The following is a 26,638-nucleotide window of genomic DNA, read 5'->3' on the forward strand; positions in this document are numbered from 1 at the left end:
TCAAGCCAGATTCCTCAAGGTCACACTGTTAATGTCTACTGATTCATGAACATGGCTTTGTTCTTTCTCTGACATAATGATATCCAAAATATATTATTAGGAACTAAACAAAAACAATTTCCCAAAACTATCAACATACGTAAGATCCCATTGCTTAAAGAGGGTGTATTTGGACTGTTTGCTTCAGTGCAGTTCTTACAGGCTGCACTGAGCAGGCACGTACAACTCACAATTTACTTCCAAAACATCCCCTTAGGAAAAGATCCTCCAAAAGACTTCCTAAATGCTAGTTTGTACACTATGTGTTTTAATTAACGCACAGAATAGAAATTACCATTTAGATAAGATAATGCTCCTCAGCCACCCCACCTTTGCATTCCGAAACTCTGCCAGGTTTCTCAGCCCCTCATCTACTCATTATTTATTTCTAGCAATCCTCAGGCCTGGTTAGCATTAATTCAGCTGCAGTTGGAGAGTTTCTCCAAGGCAGTCTCTTCAATTCCAAAGTGCATGAACTACTTAATTTGAGTGCTCTGTGATTCAAGTACTTCAAATAGAGAAAATACTGCAGGAAATTGTAGACCTCATACTTGCTTATGTGACTGCTCTAACAGCTGTACAGAGTGATCTGCACACGTATGTGCAGCCCCAGATGCCAGTACAGACACCCAAGGGACAACACCTGAGATATTCTTAGTCTCCTGACAGAAATTTCAGAGTTCACATGCCAAAGTTCAAGAACCCACGGCAGAAGGTGTCACTGGGGTTTGAAACATGAAAGCCAGCTGAGTTCTTACACAGCAGCCATGCCTGCAGTAAAGACTCGTACAGATTACTGGAAACAAAAAGATAACTCTCTAGTCATAGAAGTACTAATTAGATTTATAACCACTTCTCACAGAAATCCATTACTCCCCAGTTCCTTTCTCCACTCATTCGTCATGATGAGCATCTTCTCATCTGGCCAAGTGCAGAAAGTCCCACACCCCCTCTAATACCTGTCTATTTCTGGCCTTCCGTAAAGCAATCCTGCAGTAAAAGTCCATTACCAGCAAAGACAAGTGGCAAGTTTCTATGGCAGGTTTCCTAACCAACTGAGAGACCATGCAATTTTTCATTCACTGGAGACTTCATGTCCAAAATGTACAAGCAGATAATTAACAATTAACAATTTTGGGGCACATTTCTAGACTATGATGGGAATCTTTCTCAAGGTGAATTTTTAAAAAGTACGGAGGAATCAAGGAGGGATCTGTAATCCTGTGGCTCCTGCCACACCTGACAGGCATAGGCTTGCGCTAAAAAGTTGCTCAAACTCTCCATTTAAGCCAGGGGTACTGGTGCTCACCCAAACCTACTAAAAGGGATGCTTTGTGATTTAGTTAGACAATGCTTGAAAGTATTTTGAGAGTGAGAGGTGCTGTATGTGGCTCAGAGTTATTATCACAATCCAAGTAATTTATCATTCCTGAAAAAATTTCATAGTTTTTGAGAATTAAAAAAAAAAAATTATCTAAGCAGTCCTGTTTAGACATGTTAAATTTAGACATTGAATATCACAGGGCAAAGGTCTCCCATTCTGATTTTCTGTCACGCGCCATACCAACTACAGAAAAGCACTGCCTGAATAAACTTAGGTAACATATATTTCTATTACAGTAACAAGCTTATGAAGTGCTAAAAAATGGAAATGGTTTTCCTTGGTAAGTGACCCAGAGCTTCAATTTTAGTGAATGAAATACTGAGTAATGACACTTGCATGGGCAAAGGGAACAACCCCCAACTGAACAACTAAGTATTTTTTGTTAAATGAATACCACAGTGCTGAGTAGATTTAAGCTTTTAGGATGGGTGCTCAAGAGTTCCATTTTTATTACTTTTTGAGCCCCTCAGATAATGCAATATATGAACTCATTCCATCTCATTCAGAACTGACAAGCAGGATGCAGAAGTGTGACAGAATAGAGTCTAGAATTTCTTATGAATAAAATAACAAACCTAAATGAAAGTCATGAAGGTGGCAGAACCAAAAAATTCCACCCACCAAAGGGTGACGCACTTAAAAGCTAGAAAATGCTGCATTTCAGCAGATTTAAGTAGTCCTCCAAATCTCAGTTTCCACAGTTAATGCACTGAATAAAGCAAGAGACCAATGGGAAAAAACCCCCCACAGGTTAAGCAATTATATAATAAGAGGATCTGTATCCTAAAGTACACGTAACAGGAGAGCTGAATTAAAATTGCATGGAAAGATATAAGCTTATTTTTTTCCAGCCTATATTTGACTTGTAGGAGACAAATCACTACCAATAGCCAATTAACGTAACTGACAGTGAGCTTTGTCAGTAGAATGCGTTATGGCAGAACAGCAGCCTGGCAGGGTTCAGCAAGTGTAGAAAAAATATGACTTGTGAAACCACCATCACAAAGCAGTGCAGTGAAAGCTGGGATGAATCTTTGTGTTGGTATAACAAGAACAGCACGTCAAAATCTTCACAAACTTCAGCATTTGTTCTGGTTTCATGAGAATTAGCTAAATCTTGAGTCATTTAAGAAACTTAGCACTTGATGTAAAACTGTTCTCTGCCAGTTCAGGGAATACAAGCACAGAGAAAAAGTACATCCGAATTCTCAGAAAGGTTAGTCTAGATGCATTTCTAAAGACATCTTTAATGCTGATTTACTCCAATTAGTCCTCATCAGCTGGTTTCTCCTTTCACAAGTCTCCAACATTGCTTTTTAAATTGCCTCTTTTCAAAACAGTAGCTGCTCACAGGAACTGTGGGATCAAACTGACATTTCCTTTTAGAAAGGCCACCTTGCTCTGCCCCTCGAAGGGGCCTCCTGGCACCGGCCAGCTGAGGATCACCACCTTCCCCAAGGACTGACTTCCCTACGTGGACAGTCTCCTGGCCAAAGGCAACTGCCGCTTTCCAGCGAGCAAGGACAGCAGGAAACTCTTGTTTATTATTTTGCATGCAGTCTGCATACCTGAAGGTACTTAGGACACAGGCATTTTTTTGCTTCTGAATGACCAAATGTCATGCCTGCAGGGAAGAACTACTACAGGCTTAAGCTTGTGGACTTCCGATGTAAAGTCAACAGCATTTCCCTTCCTGCTTTTTTGTTAATAAATACTGCAGAAACAACCTAAGTGAAGAATCCAGGTGAGCTGTGGTTGAAAGAGATACCTGTAACAGGACAATGCCTCAAGCCTATAGGGTGCTGCACTTAAGCACACCAGGCAGTCCCTAAAAGCAGTGTAGATGGCTGTTTTAACCAGCACACACATACAAGTGGAGGCCCACAATGCCAACTACAGCTGCCACAGTGATTCATGCACTTCATGTCCTTTGATAAGAGTAGTCCAACCTTCATCTACTTACTTGTGAACTAACACACGTATAATAAAAACATGTGGAAAGTGTGGTGGAGGGCTTACACATTTACAGACAAGGGTGCTCACATGAGTTCAGAGTTCAAAATGAAACCAGAGCTAGTAGTTTCAAACTTGAGTTTTTCCAAGCCAGCACTGCTGAAGCACCATTCCCCTCTCAGGACCCTTCGCCAGGGGCTACAATGCTCGGGTGTGCCCCGAACTGCAAGTTATGGGCTGTTCAAAAGAGCAGTTTTAAGATTCTTTGTGTACTGTCTTGTGTCTGCAAAGCTGTCCCTACTCCTGTCAGGCTTACAGAGAGCAATTCCCTGGGATATTATGTGGAAAAGGACTTTAGCTTATAAAACAGGTTTACCAGCTGAATAAAACATCTACAGAAACTAAACTGTTTTTATGTAACTCTGAAGATCTGTTCCTAAGTTACACTTTTTTCCTTATTATTATTTTAGATTATTCATAACTATAAATAATTATAAAATATTATTACAGATTATTCCACTCAAAGTACTGCCTACATCTTTACTTGCTCAGAAAAACTACAAAAAAACCCACCAAAAAACCAACCCTCCAAAACTCCCAAAACACAAAACCCTGAGAAAAAAAAGAGAGATGCCTTTAGTTAGACTAGTAGTTCACTAGCATCATCTTAAGCTGTTTTCCTCAATCTGTAGATTGCTGAACAGCTGTTCAGTTGTCTTGCGTACTAGCAAGTCTCATTCTGGACCTCTATATTTCATTTTCCTGCTCTAGATTTAAGATTACTTGTTCCAGTTAATCACAGAGAAAGTAAAACATCAGTGAAAAAACTCAGGAATGCTTGTTTTATAATCTTTGCTAGCTATCCTCTAAAGAGCGAAAACTAAGAGCTACCTGGAAGAGTTTAATGTGTGTCACTCTTCAAGGAAAAACATCTCCATGTAGACAGAGGGGCATCTCTAAAGATAGCAGTCAAATCATGGAATGTTTACAAAATAAATCACTTGCAAGTCTGGCAAAAGAGTGACTGCTGATCCTAGGAACAAAATTTCAGAAGGATTCATTTCAGAAATCTTCCAGTAAATTTGGATCCTGTCCTTCAGAAGTAATCGGAGCCCTGCTAGCCCCATCGTGACTGAACCGAAAAGCCAGGGAGTCATGACCTTGCAATACTGTGTGTTCACTAGGTTCTGTCCCCATCCAGTTCTGCCCTGTCTCATTTCTGCCTCTGAGCATTAAGCTGTTCAACAGATGGTATGGGGAAATTAAAGGGTTTGCTGGGTATTTTGAGAATCAATTTAAGTAGAAGGACCTTTCTGTATGAAACTGTCCGCTGAGCACCCATGCTGTACACAGGTAGCCTTGTCAGTGATTAATACTGTCCAAAGTGCTAAGAACAAGCATCAGTGCTGTATTCTGCACCAGTCCTGTCAAACTCTTTACTCATACAACAATTCACACGTTTAAAGCCTCATCTTTTTACAAATAATACAGTGGTTTCATTTGCACAGGGAGAGTAGAAAGAACTGTATTTGTGCAAGACACTGTAAACCATTTAAAGTAGCAAGTAAGTTACAGGCACGGTAAAAGGATCTATCTACAAAAGCCAAAAAGCAAAACCAAATAACCAGAACACCTCATAGATTGACTCCAACCCAATAAAACAAACATATGAAATTCCTCAATTTCTTAATCAATTGTGTATCTTGGCCAGCATTTGCTAATTTATGCTTTTAAGCCGCTAACTCATTTCTACAAGGAGTTTGAAAATGCAGACCTAGCTTGTGGTTTCTCAGTGACCAAGGCAAGTTGTGTTATTATTATCTAAAAAAAAATGAGACAAAATAAGTCTCCTCTCTCATCAGCAACATTTGCAAGACACAGATCCAGAAGTACACCTTGACTTCCCTATAGAGACTTCATGCAGCAAATAAGGTGTCTGCTACCTAAGACACAGATAGAAACCTATCTACGGTAATAGAGTAAGTTGTTACGGACAGAATGTCACCACGAATTCATGGTCATACAAGACTGAACAATTTTTTTAAAAAACAAAACAATTTTATAATATACTTTGTTTATTTAACTCCAAACTGCCTCAAGCATTAACAATGTCAACTGTAGTCATCAAAACTTAAACTGTTTGAAGGGGAGTGGGGAGGAAAAATCATTAGGGGAACAACTTCAGTTTTGCTCCAGAGGACTGAAAGGAAGAACTGACAGAAACACAAAACACTGAAGAGATGAAGATCTTTATAGAGCTCGCAAACCTTAAGGTCGAGGTACTTGAAGCACCATTAGGGATGACGAGACCTAGGCTGAAAGTCACTCCCCCATAGACATGTCAGTGCTCCTCAAGCCTGTTGGGAAACTCAAAGGGATTTGATGTGAGTATTTCACTGAACCTGAGAGGAATCTTTGACAGGTACCTTTACACACACAGAGATAGGTGTACCTATCATTTTACCTGCGTGTGTGTGAATTGATTATGGTATGAATGTTACTATACCAAATCTCCAGTTCAGTCATTGTTATAATTGTAGTGAACCCTATTGAATCACTTTGTACATGCTCAAGTACTCTATGATTAAGTACTGCCAAACCCTTTTGCACCTTTATCTTTGCTTCCGTATCCTTTGCACCCTTACCCCTTCTGCATTCCTGGCTTCCATGTAAATCACTCGGAGTTGCTTCTAATTTGATCCTCCTTTGTTTGCTTTAACCTGTGCAGTAGGTAATGCAGTGAACCTTGCCACCCAGCTCTGTAAAGCTGTATTTTTACAAATTCATGTTAAACCGTACTTTTGCCAATATCCTTGATGAGGTTTCTTTAAGTGGCCAAACCACCCATTCACAACAATCAGAATGGGGCAGATGCACCAAATCTTTAGCACAAAAAGGGAAATTTTTCTCCATAACTGTGTACTTCTTTGTACTTGTTCAATACATTAGGTAACTACATATATCAGTATTTAAATGCATTTATTGAAATATACACACAGGTACAGAAGTATTTGTACACACACAGCTGATCGAGTAGGTCTGGTCTGGGCTTAGCTACTTTTTCATCTCCAAAAGAGATCACGTATTCTCAGGCGAAACAAGTTACTTGACATATTACTATCAGAAACTGAGTGTTGAAACTCAACAGCAGCATTTCCTATTTTATTTTAATGAAAAACAGTGTATATATTCACACAAAATAAATAAAACGTGTTTATAAGATGCAAAGCATGGATGTTGAAATGTAAAAATGGAAGTTATGCAGGAAGTGGTGTTAGTATCTTGATTCAAAATAGGAGTGTATGTAAAAATCAGGACTGGAATTTCCCATCGTTGTACGAACAATTTTAATTGCAATTTCACCTTATCCTTCTCGTGCAGAGAGCAGAATGACAGGCTAGACACAGAAACAAATATTGGCAGAGACAAATGGAATTTATTACCTTTATTGTATACAATTACAAGCACTGTGACACTCTGACCCATAAAGAGAAAGGAAACTAAGAGAAATAACCCGTAGATGAAGCCAAAGATCCTATAATCCTATTTCCAAGTTGACAGAGGTTGTCCTAAAACAATTTAAAGAAAAGATGCATTTTCTGTGCTAATTTGTGATCAGTATTAAATGCATTCAAGAGAGGATAAATTCTTTTATAGTCTAAAAGTCTTACAAACTCTTACACTTGTAAGGAAATGAGTTTATCCCACTCTGCTGATTAGAGAGAACTGTTTTGTAAAAATTTGTCTGTCAACATCCAGGTGCAACTTCCATTTCTTTTACAAAGGATGTGAGGAAGAAGTGCTGTATACAGTAGGTTCATGTTCACAGTCTATCTTGGCAGGTGTACTTCTAGTAGTTTGAAACCTGTAGTGTAAAGCACTACTTACCCAAAAGATGCCCTAGATTTGGTTTTGGGGTTTCTTAACACACTGTACTTCTCCTGAAAAAGAAAAAAATCCTGCCTACTCTCCTCTTGCAGTCCCAATTCATTTTCTAGTCTGGTATCAATTTCAGGAAAATCAAATTATGAATTCATAGTTGTAAGAACAAACTGGGCCATCCCGGAGCTCTGCATACTCTCAAGTGTACAGCTGAAGAATTTCTAGTGGCAAGATTTATTCCAATATCTGAAACCAATGGATTTTTTCACATTTAGCTTAAATAAGGCATAGCAGTGAAATGTGCAAGCCACTGACCACCCAATCAATTTAAGATAGCCTCTACTTTTTCCAACACTTCAAATAAAATTAAGCTCTCCTGGCAATATTCCATTTCTGTTAATTTGCCAATTTTTGGATTCTTAAGAAATGCCCTGTATATAATCAAGAATTTACCAGCAGAAGAGATCTGCTCTGACTGACAGGAAGAAATTTCCAGCATGTTAGAGGGGAAAAATTACTGCCAGTGTTAACCATGACCAACATTAACACAGACAGCATACAAGAAAACTCACAAGACACAAACATTCCTTGGACTTGATCACCATCACTGTCCCATAATTTTCTTCTTTTTACTAGTTAGGGAGCTTTGGCTTCCCCAGGGATCCAAAACCAGGTGACTGCTCATCACACAAGCAGGTCATAGCAAGAGAGCATCTTAAAAATTCCTAGACCTTCTGTTTTAATTTTCCCAATATAGGTCTGGCACAAGAAATCTGATGTAGTCAAGGAACAGCCCAACTTGACAACAGCCTTCCCTTGCTCATAGCAATCTGCACATCACCAAAACTGCTCATAGCAACACAACTGCAAAATTATTCTTATTTTAGTAATCTCCATGTAAAGCACAGGCTTATGCCTCTCTTGCAGCTATGCTCTTAGACTCTAGAATTATGAAAGCCAAGATTGCTTCTAATATCAGCCACCTTCACATTTTAGGAATGCCAAACATTCACAGGCTCTCAGCATGGAGCATATGCTCCAGCTCATCAGCCCAGAGATTTTGATGGCAATAGTCACAATAATTTCACAGTTACAGAAAATAAATCTTTCCATACTCTACCATTTTCCAAGTTACGATACAAATTTTACCACTAATTCCTAACTGTGACTTGTTCAGAGAACAACTCATATAAAATGGGATCTAACTGGTGGTGTGCTACGTTCCTGTCACAGGCCGCTGAAATTTCCTGCTCTAAGCCCCAGCCTAGCCAGAAGCGACCTAGCCCCAAACTTCACTTAGAGGAAAGGTTTGACGCCAGCTGCCACCAGACTTGTCTCCATATCTGCAGTGATCACAGCCAGTACCCTTCCCAGCTACATGACAGCCCCTTAGGAGATGCTCTCACTGTGCCGCCAGGTGCCCAGCAATCCTGGATGCAAACAATCGCAACAGGCAAACAGCCCTCAGCAGACTCAGACATTCTCTCAGCAGACTACAACTCCTGGCACGGAAAGGAAAACATTGGAGGATGTTTGGCAGTCCTAGTAAAGGAAAAAGTCACTGAACAGGAACTTGTCATTTCTCTTGCTCAATCTAATCTCCATCTTCCTTCACCCAACTCAAACCCAAGAGCACCACAGTCAGTCTTCCACTGTTAAGTCAGTCCCGTATGTGTGTTTGTGGGAGGAACATGTCTCTAGACAAAAGCATGTGTGCTGATGCCTACAGAAGGGTCAGTCACAAAAAACGCTTTCCCTAAAAAAGCTGAGATCAGCTACTGGCAATTTAAAGGAAGTAGATTCTAGTGTTCAAATTGCAAAGTCATAGCCACATCACCTGCAGGATCAACCTGAAAACAGACAAAGAACAAATCTGAAGCTATTTAGCAGCATCCTTGGAGAAACACTACTAGTAGGTTACCTCAGCACTGAACTGCCAGGGCAAGGATCATTCAACTCCTCACCTCCTTCATGCTTCAGGGGTATCCTCCCTGATCTTTTCTTTCCTACACTACAGCACTTACTGAGGCAGCCAGGCCAGCACTGCAGGAACTTGTCGCAGCAGCAGTTACTTCTCTCTCTGGTGTGTTTAGCAAAGTGCTGTTTTACTTCCACCGCTCACACAGCAGTTGACACTGAATGTAAAATAGGCAAGTAGACCTGTGCCCAGAACCTTTGCCCAAGGTTAATACTGTGGTAGGACTTGCCTTGCAGCACTCATCCACACTCTCCAGTTGTCAAGGAAAGTAAACAAAGTCAGTAAACTTCATCTTGAATCACTCAGACATAATAATTTCAAAAGTCACTATACAGGATTGCTACAAAATAAGCAGAGTTATCTGTAAAGACAGTAAAGACACCCATGCAGATATAAAACATAAGTTACTTAAGTTTAAACAGATCAGGAATTTAACTTATCTTTGTGTACTCTGCAACGTGATCTACCATTACTGAGACCCGTCTGCCAGAGTTCTGTTTTCTTCCTTCTCAACTTCAGAGACCAAAGGTAGCACAGATTTTTTGGTCACAGGGAATATAAATAGCCAGAGGTCACACTTCCTTTACTAATGGCTCTAACATCAATGTTAGCAGGACCACATTTTAGGCATTTAATAAATAACAGCTTTTGCCATGTTTTATATACTCAACTAGAAAAATAGGAATAAAAAGACTACATACAAACTGCACAGCTATATACATACCCTACACAGAATGCAGAGCTAAAAATGTCACCCCAAAGTCACCATTTCTGTATGAATCACTAAAAAATTCAGTCAGCCATTGGGATTTTTTTTATTGACTGTACAGTGCTAAGACAATTACAAAACCCTCTGACAAACAAGAGCCCTTACCAGCACCCTCAGGACCCCAGCAGCCCCACTAGGACTTTACCCACTTTCCCAAACAAAGGAAAATTCTGCTGTTCAAATTACTCCCTTAGGGACACACTGCACAACCCTTCTGACTTAATTTTATTTTTTCAATAATACCACTGCAAACACACTGAATGCTAATAATAAATAAATTATTCAAATATTCAGTCTCTACGGAAGCACCATGTGAATCATCTTCCTGAAATTTTCAGGTATCCCTTGGGGGGGGGGGTAAAAAGGGAAAAAGCTGATTTAAATAATTATGCCATGTGAATGAACAGTGATTTATTTTAACAAGGAGAGACAGTAGCTTTGCTGTTAATTCAGTAAGTTGACCCAAACCAAGTCACCAGCAAACAGAGCATGACTGTCACCATTGTTTCAAAGACAGTGGAATGGCAGCTCAGAGAAGCAAAAGCTGAAGAGAAGACATGATGAAGTCGGAAGGCTTAGCAGACTGCTGATGAAAGTAACTACATTGGAACTAGACACTCAACCCCCCATATCTCTGCACAGTCCTTTTCCAAGAGTATCTCTCAGAGTAAAGAGTTCAATTAGGGGGAAAAGAAAAAACAAACCAAAACCCAAACTACACTTCCCTGCAAAAGCTAATGGACAACTCTACTGCTTTTTACAGTTAAGTTCCCCCTGTTTAAAGTTATTCCATTAGTGGAGCACTGGAATATGATGCAGAGCCAGTATTTTGTAGACTGAGAGCTCTGGGCAGTGAAAAGCCCCATTATTATCCTCATCTCACAGAGGACAAAATCAAGAACTTATAACCCCAAAGCAACAAAACGTATTTAGATTCTTGGGAACATGAGACGCCCAAATATGCATTAAGAAATTAATGTTTAGTTGGATTTGGGCCTTTGAGTCTTGCCCAAGACTGTGTTATAGATCACAGCACCTAAATCTACCAATCCTAAGGCTGGATTATCTTGCATTGCTTTTGGCCTTTTTCTTATGGTCACCATGACATTTAAGTATTATATAATATTAAATTATCTGTAATAGATACGCTCTCTTGCCATGTTCTTTTTGTTTGCACCTCTAGGCAGTAGAAGAAATGAGAGCATTTCTCTCCAACGTTGGTTTTCTTCTGAGGTGTGACATGCAATTCTGAAGGTTAAGCACATGTGAGACTTGCTGAAGATTCTCATCTTTCAGCTCTCCCCTGTTCCTCCTTTTCCTCAGCCCTGTTAGCACCAGAAGGTACAGATACCTTGTGTTCCATGATGGGCTCTCTCCCCTATATGCCTAGGACTTGCACTTGTTCTGCTTGCCCAGTGGAAAGAGCAGATGAATTGAATTTCCACCAGGAGAAAGAAGGCCACTGTGCTTGCAGGGTCTCCTGGCTATTTGTTGGTGGTGTTGACAAAAATATTTCAAATTTTCACATTATTAGTGAGAAAATGCATGTGGCTGCATGCACACAGGCATCTTCTCTTAGTGAATTTGTGGTCAAGTTTCCTCTTGAAAGTAAAAAAACTTTCCTATTAGGAATGCAATTTTCTAGCTCAAATAACTCATCATTCTCAACTGAGAATAAAGCAATACACGTGCCTTGGCACCTTCTTTAAAGTCTCACATTATGGCCAGGTGTCACACTAAAATGTGAAAGCCACCAACCTGGACTGAGGGCATTAAGGGTCAACGGAGAAGCAGCGCCCAGAGTTTCCATTTCTACTCTGCAGCAGAGGAGTCTCCATCTCATGCTGGTTTTGGTGACACCTGACCCTGTGAAGACAGTGTCTTCCAACTCTTTCCTGTCAGAGCTTCTCACAGGTGGTGCCAGCTACAGCCATGGCAGCTGGACCAAGGCAGATCGCACACAGGCTGCTGCAAGTATCAGAGAAGAAAGCGTCTCTCTCATACAGTGCTTTCCCAGAGGAGAAGAAGATAAGTCATCCCCAGGTAAGCATCCTATCACTTGCTCTGTTCTGGTGCATGAGGATGCCTATTCTCTGCAGCTGCTAGCAGAGAAAGAACTAAGCAGCCTGTGAAATCTGAGGAGAGCAATCCCTCCTTTCTCGGCTCCCTTGGCCAAGAAGGACCAGAGGCCACATGCAACTCCTCACTCCTCCCCTTCTGCATTCTTGAGGCAAAGGATTTTTCCAATCTTTCTTTTCCATCCTCATTAAAAGAGAATCATGACTTCCAAGGAAAGCCATGCTGTCTGAATTCAGTTCACTGACTGCTGCAATCCAGTTTGCACGTGTGAACCCAGGTCTGCAGGATCTCTGAAGAAAGAGTTGATATCTTTGATGTAACATCCACAGGCAGAAGACTTAAATCGTGCTGATTGTCAGAAGAGGAAGTGGAGGACCTTGCTCACACAAAAAAGCAGACAGCATGGCCAGGATCGCAGCTCTACTTCCAGTAGGTCAGGCACAACTGGAAGGGGAACCATCAAGTCTCAGTGAGGACGCCCGCCTCCATTTTTTTTTCAACAGCAATAGGGACTGGATGACCCAGATTCACCTTCCTTCCCCAGATGATGAAGAAAAATCAAGACAGAACAAATTTGATACAAAAAGGCATTGTAATATGCTGCATTTAATTTATTAAAGTGTGAGGGCAAAAAAGATTTAAAAAGAGTAATAACTGTTGTTTTGGGGTCTTTTCCCCCCAAAGGGTAGTTACATCTGTAAGAAACTAAACCAAACCCCTCCACAGTCCAATTACATCTTACAGATGGCACTCAGCCACTGAAATTTATACGACTGCTGCTAAAAGGTAATTTGAAGATGCATGTTTAGTTTATTCAATGTCAGATATATTGACAGCAAAATAGTTTTATTATTACCACTGATCTGTGAGCAACTGCATGCTCAAGTCTGTAACACGAGCTTAACACTCAAGATCAGAGTAGAGGCAACAAAACTGCCCTTTTCAGAACACCATATATTAGTTTTAAGGTTTTGAAGTTAATGTGACTATGGCCCCACCTATCTCCCCCAGTGTAAGTTCCGGAAGAGTTTAGAATATGTCTAAATATTTTCCACCGTAAGGACTTTTTCCTGACATGTATTTTATTATACAAAAATGAATGTGTTATGACAGATCAGAACAGAAAAAACAGTGGGAACATACAGCAGGTTAAAAAAAATTAAGCCATGATTAGAAACAAACACACAATATGTACAATAACAAGCTACAAAAAAACAAGAGAAAAAGAAAAGCAGCAAGAGCAAAAACCTGTTTTATATGGAAATCCAGAATGCCAGAACACAGCAATTTCCAGGGACACACAGGTAAGTTTTGAGAGAAGACATGAGAGTCTGGTAAGACTGAAGGTCCTACCTAAACGAAGCTCTGCATGGGACTTCGAGAAGACCGAACAGCGCAAGGACATAGGGAGCAACCGTCACCTAGCGGAAGGAGCTCACGACTGCAAAAAGCACCTAGGCAGGTGACTTACTCAATACAGAGTAACTGGTTAGAGAGTTAATGCTAAGAGCAACAGTACCATGATCCTCACAAAAAAAACTAAGGCAGCCACCTTGTATCTAATAAAATCATAGACAAAAAAAGAATGGCATAAATATATATTTCAAAATTCTTCAATAAATACAAAGACAGCCAGAAAGTAACAGAGAATTAACCCTGCTCATGTCAAAAACATGAAGGACAGAGAATAGCTACAATGAATTTTAGCCTCCCTTTCTCTTCCTTTGCTATTTTGAGGTACACAGATAACCGTTTTCTCAGTCACTTTCTCGGAAGAGATATGTTAAACTCTTTACAATGGTTAAGATTATTTTGCCAAATAGTTCTGATATAAAATGAATGGAAACCAGGAGCATCTACAAATCTTCTTGGCTAAAAAGAAGCACTACTTACATTGTGGAATTTTTTTTCTCGTCATTCCTCAGACCAGAAAAAGAACACTTTTCTTAACAACTCAGAAGAAATGAGGTGTGACAAGTGCATGTGAGTATCACATTTACTGAAATTACAGAATTATTCTGTATTATTGTCTATAACACAGTGAACATTCTTTTCAAACATAGTAAAACAATTATGAAGTAAAAATAGTTTAAAATCCCTTTGTTACTGTGACTTTTGTCAATCAAAAGGCAGTACTATAACTTGAAACCAATAATTGAGTCAATTTTTCATTCTCCTCTTTGCATTAAGCTGAATATAAGCACTGGAAAAAGACTTCAGATGGTCATGTTACATAGACGACAAACATCTACACCTTGTCTCACACCTCCCTGCACTGCTACCATTCCTCTACACAGGTCTTCTGGAAAAAGACACTTAGAAGCAGCAAAGTAGTGGATGCACTATTTCCAATCTGCTTAAGCCTGTATATTAAAGAGCCTACTGTAGGGAACAATCGAAAGACAGAAAGGAAAGCAAAAACACAGAAAGGAAGGCTTGGTTGATTTATCTTCTTGCTTTAAAATTATAACCAGAAAGTGTTAAAAGATTACTTTAATTAGGTTTTTCTTCATACTCTCTCATCCTTCCAACCTCAGTTCTATCACGCATATTATAGTCCAAATTGGCTGCGTTTTCCACTTGAAATGACAACGCAGAATGCCAACTCAGTTAAAGCTCTGTTTGGCTTTGTTAGTTGCTTGAAAAGGCAGTCATCTCTTTTCTCTATTTCTTTTAATATGTTGCAAAGTTTTGGGCGTTTAGATTTTCCATCCCAATGTGGAAGGCAGAAGAAGGAAGAGAACAGTATATTATTTACTGTGAGATGGCTTTACGCAACAACTGAGATAGGGAGGACTACAAAAATAGCTGTTATTAATTCCTGGTATCTTGCATCTTAAGAAAAGGTAAAACGTATCTGCCATATAGACTTGACAGAGCAAGTTTATATTTTATGAACTCAGATTACGAAGACCATATATGTGCAGATACCCATTTAAAATCAGAATTGTTGAAAAAATGAAACAAATCAAGTTATTTCACAATAGGTCTTTTTTCTTACAAAAAAAATTTTAAAATCTAGTGCTTCTCATTAGGAAGGACTGTAAAGGTAGCAGATCTATCTGATCAAGACTAAAGCCAAAAGCTGCTAAACTCTACAATTTATACCATCTCATAGTGTTAAGAAATAATCGGAATGCTTTAATGTATTTATTCGTTTGAACAAATCTCAGCATAGATATTAAATAGAATTCTGCAAATTTTTAGATATGTGCAAGGAATTCGCTTGAAAAATATTCTCAGGTAAACCTCAGATGCTGGATTACTTTGGTGTGTAGAAGACAATACTGCCTGACAATGAATTACTTGCTTGTGTGCCATGAGTAAAGCTCCATCCAAGCTGATTGGGAGAAATGCTCCTGAGAACATTATATAGCATTTTCTGCCAGAAGAAAGACCAGAAAAGTCTTGGCACCAGGAGAATGAACAAAATAGTAGGACAATTCATGGATAAATCCTTGCAAAGACCATAAAACAATCCTCAGTGGTGGAAGTTACTTTGCACCATAGAGAAACACTTGTGGTCTGGGGACACAGCCTTCTATGTTCTTAAGACACCTCCATTAAGAGTGATGTACGCAATGGTAGAAATATAAACAGACATAGCAGTGAAAAACTATTTTAAGAAGTCTGGTAAGATAGACTGAAAATTTTCAGCTATCAAAACTGCAGTCATATAGCTTCTGTTTATGTTGTCCATACAATGGAAATTAGATATTTAGTACTGTTCTATGAATATAAACACTGTTAAACGTGGTAGCTTTCTTGAGACAAACACTCTGCAGCTGTTTTCCCCACTACATCATGGCTACCTACCTTCCGGTACCTTTTGCTATCAGCACACTTAAGGAGTGAAGAAAAGGATCTCTCTCAAAGAACAGCCTTGTTTCATCCAGAGAGCTAAAAGCAGTGTTCCTGGAACATTTCCTTCTGGGCACTCTTTCTCCACACAAAGGGGAAAAAAACCAAAAAGCAACCCTTCACCATATATTACAGCAAGCAATTTAATGATCTGAGGAAAGAAAAAAAGCAGCACCTTTCACAGACTACACTCACTGTCCGTGGTAAATCATCATTTTCAAGGCACCAGATGCGCAATAAAGGAGACAGGGTAAAGGAAACAAAAAAACATTTGGTTATTTCTTGCCGGGTGAGTATCAAAAAAAGCTGTGCAATTTGCAGAAGTTATTTGTCAAGTAGAATAGTTACTCCAAGACATAGTATCTACCACCTACCTTGTAGAAGGGCTCCATTTCTCTTGAAAAAGGTGCTTCCTGGCCAAATGGGTGGACCTGATGTGCTAAAGGGAAAAAGAAAGAAGTGTAAAGAAAATCACAGTTGCATTATAAGTTGCAATTATAAGTTACTATTTGCATGAATTCTGTTTTGTTCTTAAAGCTAATGTACCATCATGACACTTTTGCCTTCAAGCAAGGGTCTAAAATTTCCTGTTAAAAATAGGTTAATTTGATTCAAGATTGACATTCTCTTCACAAGGAAAAACCTCCTCAGCAGAGCACACACCCACACTCTCTTGGAAGAAGGGAGAAAAAAGCAACTAGAAATAAATAATAAAAAACATCAAATCAATGTCAAAATTATTTACTGAATTCTCAGTACAGCAAAATATATGGCCTTTCCCAAAGATACTTGCTAAAAACTGAAATGTTTTAGGGCTTTCACTCAGCCGTGACAACACGCTGTCCCACGCTAATGTGTCTGCCCAGGACAGCCCTGGCCAGAGACCAGGCAGTTCCTGTGCTTCACCCACCGAACCCCCTCACGTGCATAGGTCCCCTCACGGCACCAGAAAACACAGCTCAACACACTGTCCTCCAGCACCAGCACTGACAAATCTCGGCCTTTGCGGTGCGCTCGGTGACCACAGCGGCTCCTGTGAGACCCTGTCAGGGCAGTGGCCATGGGGGCAGCCGGGTGTCACTGCCCGCCTGAACCAAGGCCCTGCCCTGAACTCACACAGGGCCAGGTCCCTCTTCTGCTTCACCTCCTGCTCATGCAGAGGCTGTCCGAAGGTGATGGCCTCCAAGAAGCCTCTCCTATGACAAGTGCAGCTGAAGGCAACAATATTTCAAACACAGGAGAGGGAAGAGGAGCGAACACCAGCAGGATCATTTGAACCTTGTTTCCTTCGATGCCTTGGAGCAGCCCCACAGTGCAGGGGGCAACAGACTGTGGAGCACCAGCTCCAACAACCTGTGGTGCTGGCAAGCTGGAGAAGCACGGATGCTGTCAAGAAGCTTCCCTGCAGCAGCTGCCTGCCACCACCTCTCCCGGTGAGAGGACCGAGGTGAGGTGACCCTGCTCCTGCCCTGGCTGCGGAAGAGGGCAGGGCCAAGTTGTTATTCTACATCTCCCGCATCATCGCTGCAGGCATGGTCTGGGAGGAAAAGCTGGGTGCCCCACCAGAAGTGCATCATTTTGCCTCCACGGTGGTAATGTGTTGGGATCAGCCTCTGAGGACCTGGGCCCTACCACCACAATTCGTCCCCCTCCTGTTTTCTCTGGAACACAGTTACAAGACATGGTGATGAAAAAAGTGGCAAAAACGTGAATCCACAGTAGTGCTGAACAGACAGTGCTGGCATGGAGGCTGCCAGGGAGGAAGGAGTGGTGGGGGAGTGACCCCAACCCAGCTGAGCCCATAGAGCGGAGCCGAAAGGAGCCCAGCCAAACCAAGCCCGAAGGAGCTCAGCGGAACGGCTGGAAACCGGCAGCAACCCTGGGACTGACCTCCAGCACATCAGAGCGGTAGAAACAGCGGCACAGGCTGCCGGAACTGCAAGGAACTGAACCCAGTGGAGCAGCAGCACAACCCGACTCGGATGACCTAGCTTATGGGAGGTTTGCTTCTCACTGTTTTTAGCTGTTTTGGGCTGGGTGGCAGGAAACGCTATCCACAGGAGCCCCCTCACCATCTTGTCGATGTTCTCAATTACCAGAGGAACGCACAGGAAGGATCACCATATTCCCTTTGTCTGGGGAAGCCACATGGACCTACAGCATAGGTGGAGCATCTACCATCTTGTTTTTGTTTACGGTAGTGAATACCTTTATTGTGGATAAAATAGCTTCTTCTCTTTGTAAACCTTGGGAATAAATATTGTTGTTGTTATTGTGCACTTCTTATTCTATTGCTTTTTGCTTTCAGTAAATTGTTACCTCAACCCATAGTCTCTGCTCTTGTCCGTCCCTTACCGGAAGAGGTGAAGGAAGAGAATTGGCTTATTTGGAGTCTAATTTGCTGCTGGTGTTACAAACCAACACACACTTCTCCCAACAGTGCCGCTGACTGCAGTCCAGGTGCACCCCTCCTTCCCTTATGGCACAGCTCATCCTCTCCATGGCTGTCTGCAGGTTGTGCTGCCCAGAGAAGGAATGTCACCACCACTTCCACTCCTGCTGTGTGGGCAATCCTCAACAGGAGACGCTACCTGTAGGATTTTGCTGATGGGATCTGAGGGCTCAGGCACAGTGAGTATTTTAAAACCACAGTACCTGGGGGAAGTAACAATTTGTTACAGCATTGTCAAGACACATGGTAGGGACAGGCTGCCACAGTGTCTTTCCTGTGGTCAGGAAACGGGTTTCAAAATCCTCTACAGCTTGAAGACAATCATAGGTGTTTTAATATTCTAAGCTTTTACTGAAATCAGCATCGTGAAACTATGCTACCAATATATAAATATTTGCCCTATGCCCAAATTCAGGCACAATTTATAAGCAAGGGACTAAATATCCTTCAGTAAGATCGCTGTAAAGCACTCTGCCTTTTGAAGGAGATAATCCTTCCTCTGTGGATGCAAAGCATGAACCAAGCCCCACATTCCATTTCTACTCAAAGCTACTTTTGTCTCCTCTTGAGTTGACGACTGCTACACAAAATGCAACAAAATGAAAACAGGTGCTGTCTATTACATTGACAGCATTAGCAAAGTTCTGATAAAATTCCATATAGAAAAAAACCCATTGCTTCCACGATTACTCTGCAGATAGTCTTGTGCTAATAAATAAAAAATTCACCATGTTAAAATAAGGACTGTATATAGATCCAAAGCAATTACATGAGTAATAAAAACCTTCAATACTCCTGAAGAAAATGGGGAATTGAGACAGAGAGGGAGAGAGAGAAAACAAAATGAACAAAAAGAAGTTAAGTAGGTCTACATTCTAAGTGCTGAAGAGCAGGGGGCATACACTTGTCTGAACACACGCTCACTTCATAGTGCTTAATGCAACCAATTGTTTGCATTCCTTATAGTAAGCACCTGCTCTTCAGTGTAGCTCCTCAACTCATAGGAAGGTCAAGAGCTGTTGAGGGTATTCACACTCCTGTAGGATTCACTCCTGTAACATACGTTACAGTGCATCAGGATCCTGCACAATCTCTGGAACCCATCAGGCTACAAATGGAAAGCCATAGCATAGTCTTGACACTGTAGAGATTTGCCAATCAGAAACCACAGTATAGCAACTATACACCTTTCAAAAGCCCAAGAGAAAAAAAAAAAGTGAAATTCTGAAATGACACTGATGACACTGCAAAAGAAATTCACTCCCAGGCTGTCCTAAGTGGGTGGAAGAGGGTTAAAGAAAGGAGTGGGAAAAGCATATATATTTGAATAGACAAAATGTCTCCACTAGAGAAACAGAGCCATAGTGATTTATCTTATTTTCCAATTTGAAAAAAAGGCCCAGGGCTCTCATAAAAATCTCCACCTGATTCAGCACAAACAAACATGAACTGAGAAAATTAACTGTGTCTTCCCAGGGAAGGAAGTTAAACAATTAAAGCATGTAAATAATGTACTGCAGCGACTGTCAAGCCTTTCAAAACAACAAACTTCTGTGTTTGCAGGGCTTTCCTGAAATTTAGCTATGTCTGATCTGTGTTAGATAAATTTTTTTTCTGTCCCCAAACTTTTCCATGTGAAGTCTCAGAGGGCACTAATTATTAAAACATATTTCAAGTTGACAAATCACAGGGTTGAACTATCTCTCACTTTAAAGTGTTCAAAAGCTGCTTCGTATCTGTTCCAGATTAAGAAACCATTCGAAGAAGTTCATTCTTCTAAAGGCCATCAATAAAAACCCAAAACATTTGGTCCATCCCAGACATTTTTCCAAACAAATTGTTTCTTCAGTGTAGCCTGTAAGTTATGAGAGAAGAATGGCTGGTTCTCCTACAGAAGTAACAGTATATTCTGCATTTAGACAAAATAAAAATGCATAATCTGGGTTTATGATTTTCTTTTGTAATCAATACCTGATATAAAATTACCATTTATGCCATTAGCATTCTTGATGGAAGAGTTCTTCCCCAACTAAACACATTGACTGAAGTAATATCTCTTGGAAGAAAAGAAGTAAATAGTTTGAACTGTTATCTCATTGTGAAGAAACTTGGGGCCTAATACATTTTTGTTATGGACACGTTTGGTCTGGCCTAACTCTGAGAAGCAGATGAGCACAGGGCACTTGCAGGGGTGGGTGGAAGATGGACCTTGATCAACCGTAACAAGCTGATATTTCAAGCAAACATCTTGAAAGAACAATTTGTATAGTTTATGAATTAGACAACACATGAAACGTCAACAGTTACCTGCCAAGGAGCATTGGTTTGATTTTCAGAAAATACTATTGTTTGAAGCACACCCTCAGCCAACAGGATATCCAGGCTGCAACAGTATTTGTAGCAAATGCATAAAACAGCATCCAGGGGTACAAGTTCAGACACATCCAGTACACAATCCACCTCTCCCCAAAGCATAGTCACTGGCACTGTGGCATCTGTGCACCACCACAGTAAATGAAGTATTCACAGCCTGCTGAACCTGTATCTCAGAGAACTGATGGGGGATGGTGTTTAACCCCTAAGGAACTGGGAGCCACCTCTGATCAAAGCCCACCTTTCCCGTGAATGTGCTAGCAATTTTTAATGGCAAGTGGGACTTGATTTCCACTCAAAGCAAGCAATGAACTGTTCTTTCTCTGAAGACACAACCAGCAGGAAACTTTGTTGTACCACTGGGCCCCACGCATGGGAAGCTTCTTGACTGCAGGGATTTTTCTGAGGAAAGGCTTTTCCATAGGAAAATGTTGCTTTGCTGAAATCTAAAACATTCTACAGGAATGTGTTGATTTGAACAGTTTCTGATGGAAACCATGCCAATATGAAGGCTGTCCAGCCAGTGAGGGTTCATGGCAACTGGCCAGTCCAACCAGGAGCTCCCAGGGCATACCGAAGCAACAATGTGTGTTAGCCCCCCAATCAATTATTTCTATCAAAACGTATGGTGGACATTTATAAAAATCTTCAAAAGAAACTTAAAAAAGGAAACACAAATCCTTTGTCTTCTGGAATTCACATTAGAGCAAGGAGACTGCAGTCTTAAAGCCAAGCACTAAAAAAAAGCCAGAGTAAGAATTCTCTTGCACAGTTGCAGTATTTCACAACTATGCCAAAAGCTCTCACAGGCCTCTTTGTCAGAGAGGCTTGATTAATAGATTTAAAAAGCCCAAACAACTAAAAATTCAAACCAAATTCAATTGTGTGGGACTACATACCACAATTAAGGGATTATGAAAACACAGAAGCCAGGCAATAAATACAGGCCAATGACTATGTTACCAAATATGTCCACAGAGTGATGGTGAAGCAGGAAGACACGGAAAGGGGGGAAAGCAAATGTACAAGACAACACCAGCCCCTGAACACAAATTTCAAAGGCCTCTGAAGCTGGGACTTACTAGCCCAATGAAGGACAGCTCACTGGAGAGGAAGGGAAACTGCTTCACACACACAGCTTAGCCCACCATGGCTAAGAGGAGACAGAATCAGCTGCTGGGGGCATGACTGGTGCCAAAGTACATCCTGGCTCTCAGGAAAGCCTAGACTACAGGGCAGGACAGGTCAGTAAAGGACAGAAATATGAACAGCATCCGCTGTAAGCTAACAAGCTGTTGCACACAAAATACCCAACACAGCCTGCAGTAAGCAAACAGCTGCTAGACCACAAACAGGCAGCAAGGAAACAAAGGATGTCCTCTCCAACCCTTACTAGTGGCAAAAATGATGGGAACCAGAAAAGATGATTTACTGAAGTGCCTCTACATCCAGCTCGACCCAATACACTGCAACCACCTCCCTTTGCCCTGGGAGTTATCAGGACATATCAGGAGAAATGCCAGTTATGAGGACAGCTATGCAACTGAAAATTCCTGGGAATAGAGGCTGCTGCTGCTAGGTGAAGGGAGAGAAGGCATTGCTGTACCCATGCTGTAAGTATTCCACTACCAACCATCCACAGTGCAAAATGCTTCTCTGCCAAGTCTCACCAACACCTCTGGCAAAGAGGGAACTGAAGGAAATCTCAAGGACACCAAACCTAGAAGCAACAAACCGTTTTGTCAAAGAGTAACCAAAGAAGCATCTTGCAGGCATAGAAACCCACTTTGAAAAGTTTCTGAGAAGCAACTAAATCACAGTAAGTCTTACGTTCAAGTTGCTTATAACAATAGCTGTAGATGCCTTATCTGGATGGAGCCCATTAAACCCGGTATCTAGATGCAGCAGGGAATGATGCTCTTGACAAGCATATTCAGCTCTGGATGCCAGCAGAGTGCAGACTGCTACTATAAAGTATATAAATGGTTGTCCAGCTAAGCTGGAAGACTTCGGTTTTTACCATTACTTGAGAAGTAAATTTAGGATGGTGCTGTAACCGAGGAAAAAAGCTAAAGTATGTTTTTGTGGGAATACAGCATTCCTTGATGCTGGAAGATGAATAGTACTTCCTTACGGCAATCATCCTGCATAAGGCATGGGAAATGTTCCCAACTACAGAGGTTGGGAAGCAGCCTTCTTGGCTCCTGTGCTGAACAAACATGGTCTGCAGAGCTGCTGTTGAATGGCCCAGGAGGAGGTCACTTGGTCCAAACCACACTGCCATGAGCTTGCAGAGTGAACACAAGACAGACAGCAGCTCCTTCTGATTGGTGACTCTTCTAACACTTGTCAGCTCTTCACTGCTTGCACCGGAGACCTCACATCCTTCCACTGTTGTATCAGCTTCCTTTTCTACACTCTATTTTAATGCCGTTACTGCATGGGGGCGAACAACACTACTGCACTGCAAAGAGGGTCTAATTCTCTCCGTCTGGGTATATAACCATAGTTGTTTTAATGAATTGATCACTGTCATTATACATTTTGAGCAATACAGAAGTATTTATTTACTGCTGGACCTGTAATACTTGTGTTTTGCTACTGAGGAAAAGAAAAAGTCTAATCCTTGCCAGCAGCTAGCTGGCAGTTAATATCGCAATTAGCAATCACCCAGCAACAAAACAAGCAAGCTTCCTCTCCAAGTAAAGTGAAAAAACCTCTACTAACCCAGGCCAATGACAATACATTTTTAAAAAATCTTGAAGGCTGGTGTTCAGGTATTTCCTGACTTCAATGAAAACTGATTACTTTAGAGATTTTAAATATATAAACCCATTACTCCATCTCCTCGAATTTTCCGTAACTGACAAAACATTATTGTTAAAGAGTTTTGTGAATTCACAATACAGATTTTTAATTTATGACTGCTAATCTAATATTCTGGCAATGCTTCTCTTTTCTCTGCAATTCCCTCTTTTACTGTCTCTTGGTATCTCTCACTTACTGCAACATGTGAGATTGAGACTTTAAGCTCCTAGATGGAGTCTTTCCTGGTTTCTCTAGGGTGTCTGACACATTTTCAAGTGAAAAATAAAATTTTGATCCCTTGCACACTCTAAAGAAGTTTTCTATATGACACAACTGCCAAAGGAAATATATCTAAATTTCATTAAAGACTAAAGAAAAGTTGCTGATGAAAGCCACTCACGAACAAAATGCCTGAAAACAAAATTTAATGCTTTTTGAAGGATGAAGTGAAAAGTTGGTCAAATCTTTACATTCTCCAAATAGCCAAAGCCATTCTCCTGGCACGGTCTTCACTTTAAGTTAATCCCCCAAAACGTGGCGGGGGGGGGCGGGGGGGGGAAGGCATGGAAGGGGAGCAGGGGGAAGAAAAGTTAAAAAAAAACTTCTCGCATTTCCAGAAGCAGGGATAAAAATGGTAATTCCTAATTTCAAGAAAAACATGGTCATGTGTCCTTTGGAGCCAATCAATGACTTTGCTGTGGTGCTCAAAAGGCCCCTCTTACTGCTAGTGTGATGTATGAAGCCTTCTCATCCCCTCTGTGAGACTCTGTAGCCTTCAGCCAGAATGCTGATCTTTGCTGAGAACTGAATATGATTTATTTATGGACAACAACACAGGGTTTGTTTAAATAAATTAAAAGATCATAATTTCTAGAGAGTTGTTGTTTCAAGAGAGATGGCTATTTGAGGTACACCAGCCTCACAGAGCAAAATGAAAATCTCTCATTAATCTGTGTTTAAATATTTTAAGATGTATTTTGTGAACCCAAGATAATTCTATCTTGAATAGAACAGCTGAACACTGCAACAGGAGAATGTCCAGACATATTTGAAAATTCATGGTGAGGAAACCGTCCCATGTTACTTTTAATTAAAAAAAAATTTGTCTCCACTGGGAATTGGGAGAGGCTGTCTATCAGCCTCCAGTTCTAATTCCGCCTCTACCACTGAAATCACACAGTGACTCCAGGCAAGTAATTTCATCCTTTCTGTCTGAATTTTATTTTTCTTCTTTTGTCCTAAAAACAGGCTTACTGACACAGACTACATATCTCTGGCAGGAATAAAGAATCGTTAAGTAACAACACAATAGGTGGGGGAATAGTCTTTTGAAGTGCATGTAGTTAAGGAGGGACCAACACAGCTCACTTCTAGAGCATAGTTGTTATTTGTTCCCACTTCCCTTGTTTTGAAGTAAGGAAAAATACAAGGTTACTTCACATGCTAAAGTGCTCTGTTTCTCCTTATTTGACAACTGCTATTAAATGGTTCCTAGACTATCTATTGCTGGATGAATAACTGGTCAGGCAGGGGAAACTTCAGAGTTACCTAAACTTGCTCCTATGCTACAGAGAGTGCCTGTGCCAGCTCAAGCAGGAACCACAAGTCAGTGCTCTGAAGCCCAGATGAATAGAATATTGCATTTACAGACAGCCACTAGCCTCTGAGACTACAGAGGACTGTGGCCTCTTTTGGGCTACAGCAGCATCAAACACTGACCTGGCCAGCAGGGAGAAGTTTGATTCTCTTCTAGTCTACAAAATCAGAAAAGAAGCACTTAAGTTTTCTGCTTCCATTTGCTGCAGAACAAGTGATGGGAAACAAGAGGTTCAGTTCTGGTTTGGTTTTACTTGCTTAATAGTGCACTGAAAGAAAAGAAATTCTTTATTCTCAGGTTCTGGAAAACAAATGAATCCTAGAAATTGTCTATACCTAAGGCCCACCTTCACCTTAAACTTAATGTAAAGAGTCTGCTCTAATAATTAATACTGCAGTACAGACAAGGCTCTAGAGAACATCCACACTGACCACCTGAGCAACTGAACTGCAGTGAAACTGCAGAGCTATTAACCAGGCACAACACTGTAATGTTCTTCTAAAAAAAGGATTCTCCCAAATCTAAACTGATTAATTTTTTTAAAAGCTTAAGGTCACACAATTTACTTATGTTATTCTAGTCCTGAATTCTCCATTTATTATCTTGTAGAATTTCAAACAGCTTTGCTGATAGACCTGCCCGGATTTCAGAAATATTTCCTTCATGAGGCTCCTACTCACGTCTCTAACCATGGCTTAACCATGGCCCGTCAGTCCGCTGGACTTGAGAGTGACGATACGCACACGTCCGCTGGAACGGCTCATCACCCATTCCTGAGAACACACCACTTGTTCATTTTAAAGACACCAATGTACCTTGAACATGCACAAAGTTATAAACATATGCATATGCAAATGAACAAATCTGACCTCAAATGAAACAGAAATAGATGGGAAAAAGGGGGGGGTGGGGGGGAGGGTGAGGCCTTAAAGTTGTGTGTGTGTTTGTGTGTGTCCTCCACCAATTGCTTTATGCTGCTTGCTGAAATGTTGCTTGTTTATCTGGAATGGTGTGATTCCCCATTTCACCAACATAAGTACTAAGGGAACTTAAAACTAAGCATGACCTGCAGGCTGCTGCCAGTATGAGATCCCCCTCCACCACTTGCTCAAAGCCAGGGCGCTTACCAGCTGAAATTTTCCATACTTGGTCTTTCTCATTAATCTTGAATGAATGTGGTTCAGATGATTCAAAACTAATCTGGCTTCTGGAATTACAGCAGCAGAGGACAAACGAATGTTTAACCTCTCCCCTGGAACATTTAACCTCTCCCAGATGCTAAGGGTATTTTTCCCTGGGAAGCTTAATGTGCTTATAGGATCTGCGAAACTGCTCCAGAGGAGGCTGCAGAGATTTGTACTCACTGGGCCATATACCAAAGTGTTTGATGCACATGTCAGAAAGTTATGTAAAAGCAGAAAATACGATGATGATGATGATGACGACAACAGCATCAAAACAGA

At 40.9% G+C, this 26,638-nt stretch overlaps 1 protein-coding gene across 9 annotated transcripts in view; it reads right to left on the reverse strand.

Annotated features, from left to right (window-relative positions):
* Positions 1 to 26,638, reverse strand: part of FOXN3 (forkhead box N3) — a 173,600-nt gene that overhangs the window by 59,568 nt on the left and 87,394 nt on the right. For all 9 annotated transcript variants that reach the window (XM_042048345.1, XM_042048347.1, XM_042048346.1 and 6 more), the window contains exon 4: positions 16,320 to 16,384. In XM_042048345.1, the coding sequence (XP_041904279.1) occupies positions 16,320 to 16,384 (65 nt within the window). The remainder of the gene's footprint in view (positions 1 to 16,319; positions 16,385 to 26,638) is intronic.

Source organism: Corvus kubaryi, unplaced genomic scaffold (genome assembly GCF_017639235.1).
Source record: "Corvus kubaryi isolate FWS band 111438036 unplaced genomic scaffold, C.kubaryi_AGA036_p1.0 66, whole genome shotgun sequence".
In the NCBI taxonomy this organism is placed as follows: Eukaryota; Metazoa; Chordata; class Aves; order Passeriformes; family Corvidae; genus Corvus; species Corvus kubaryi.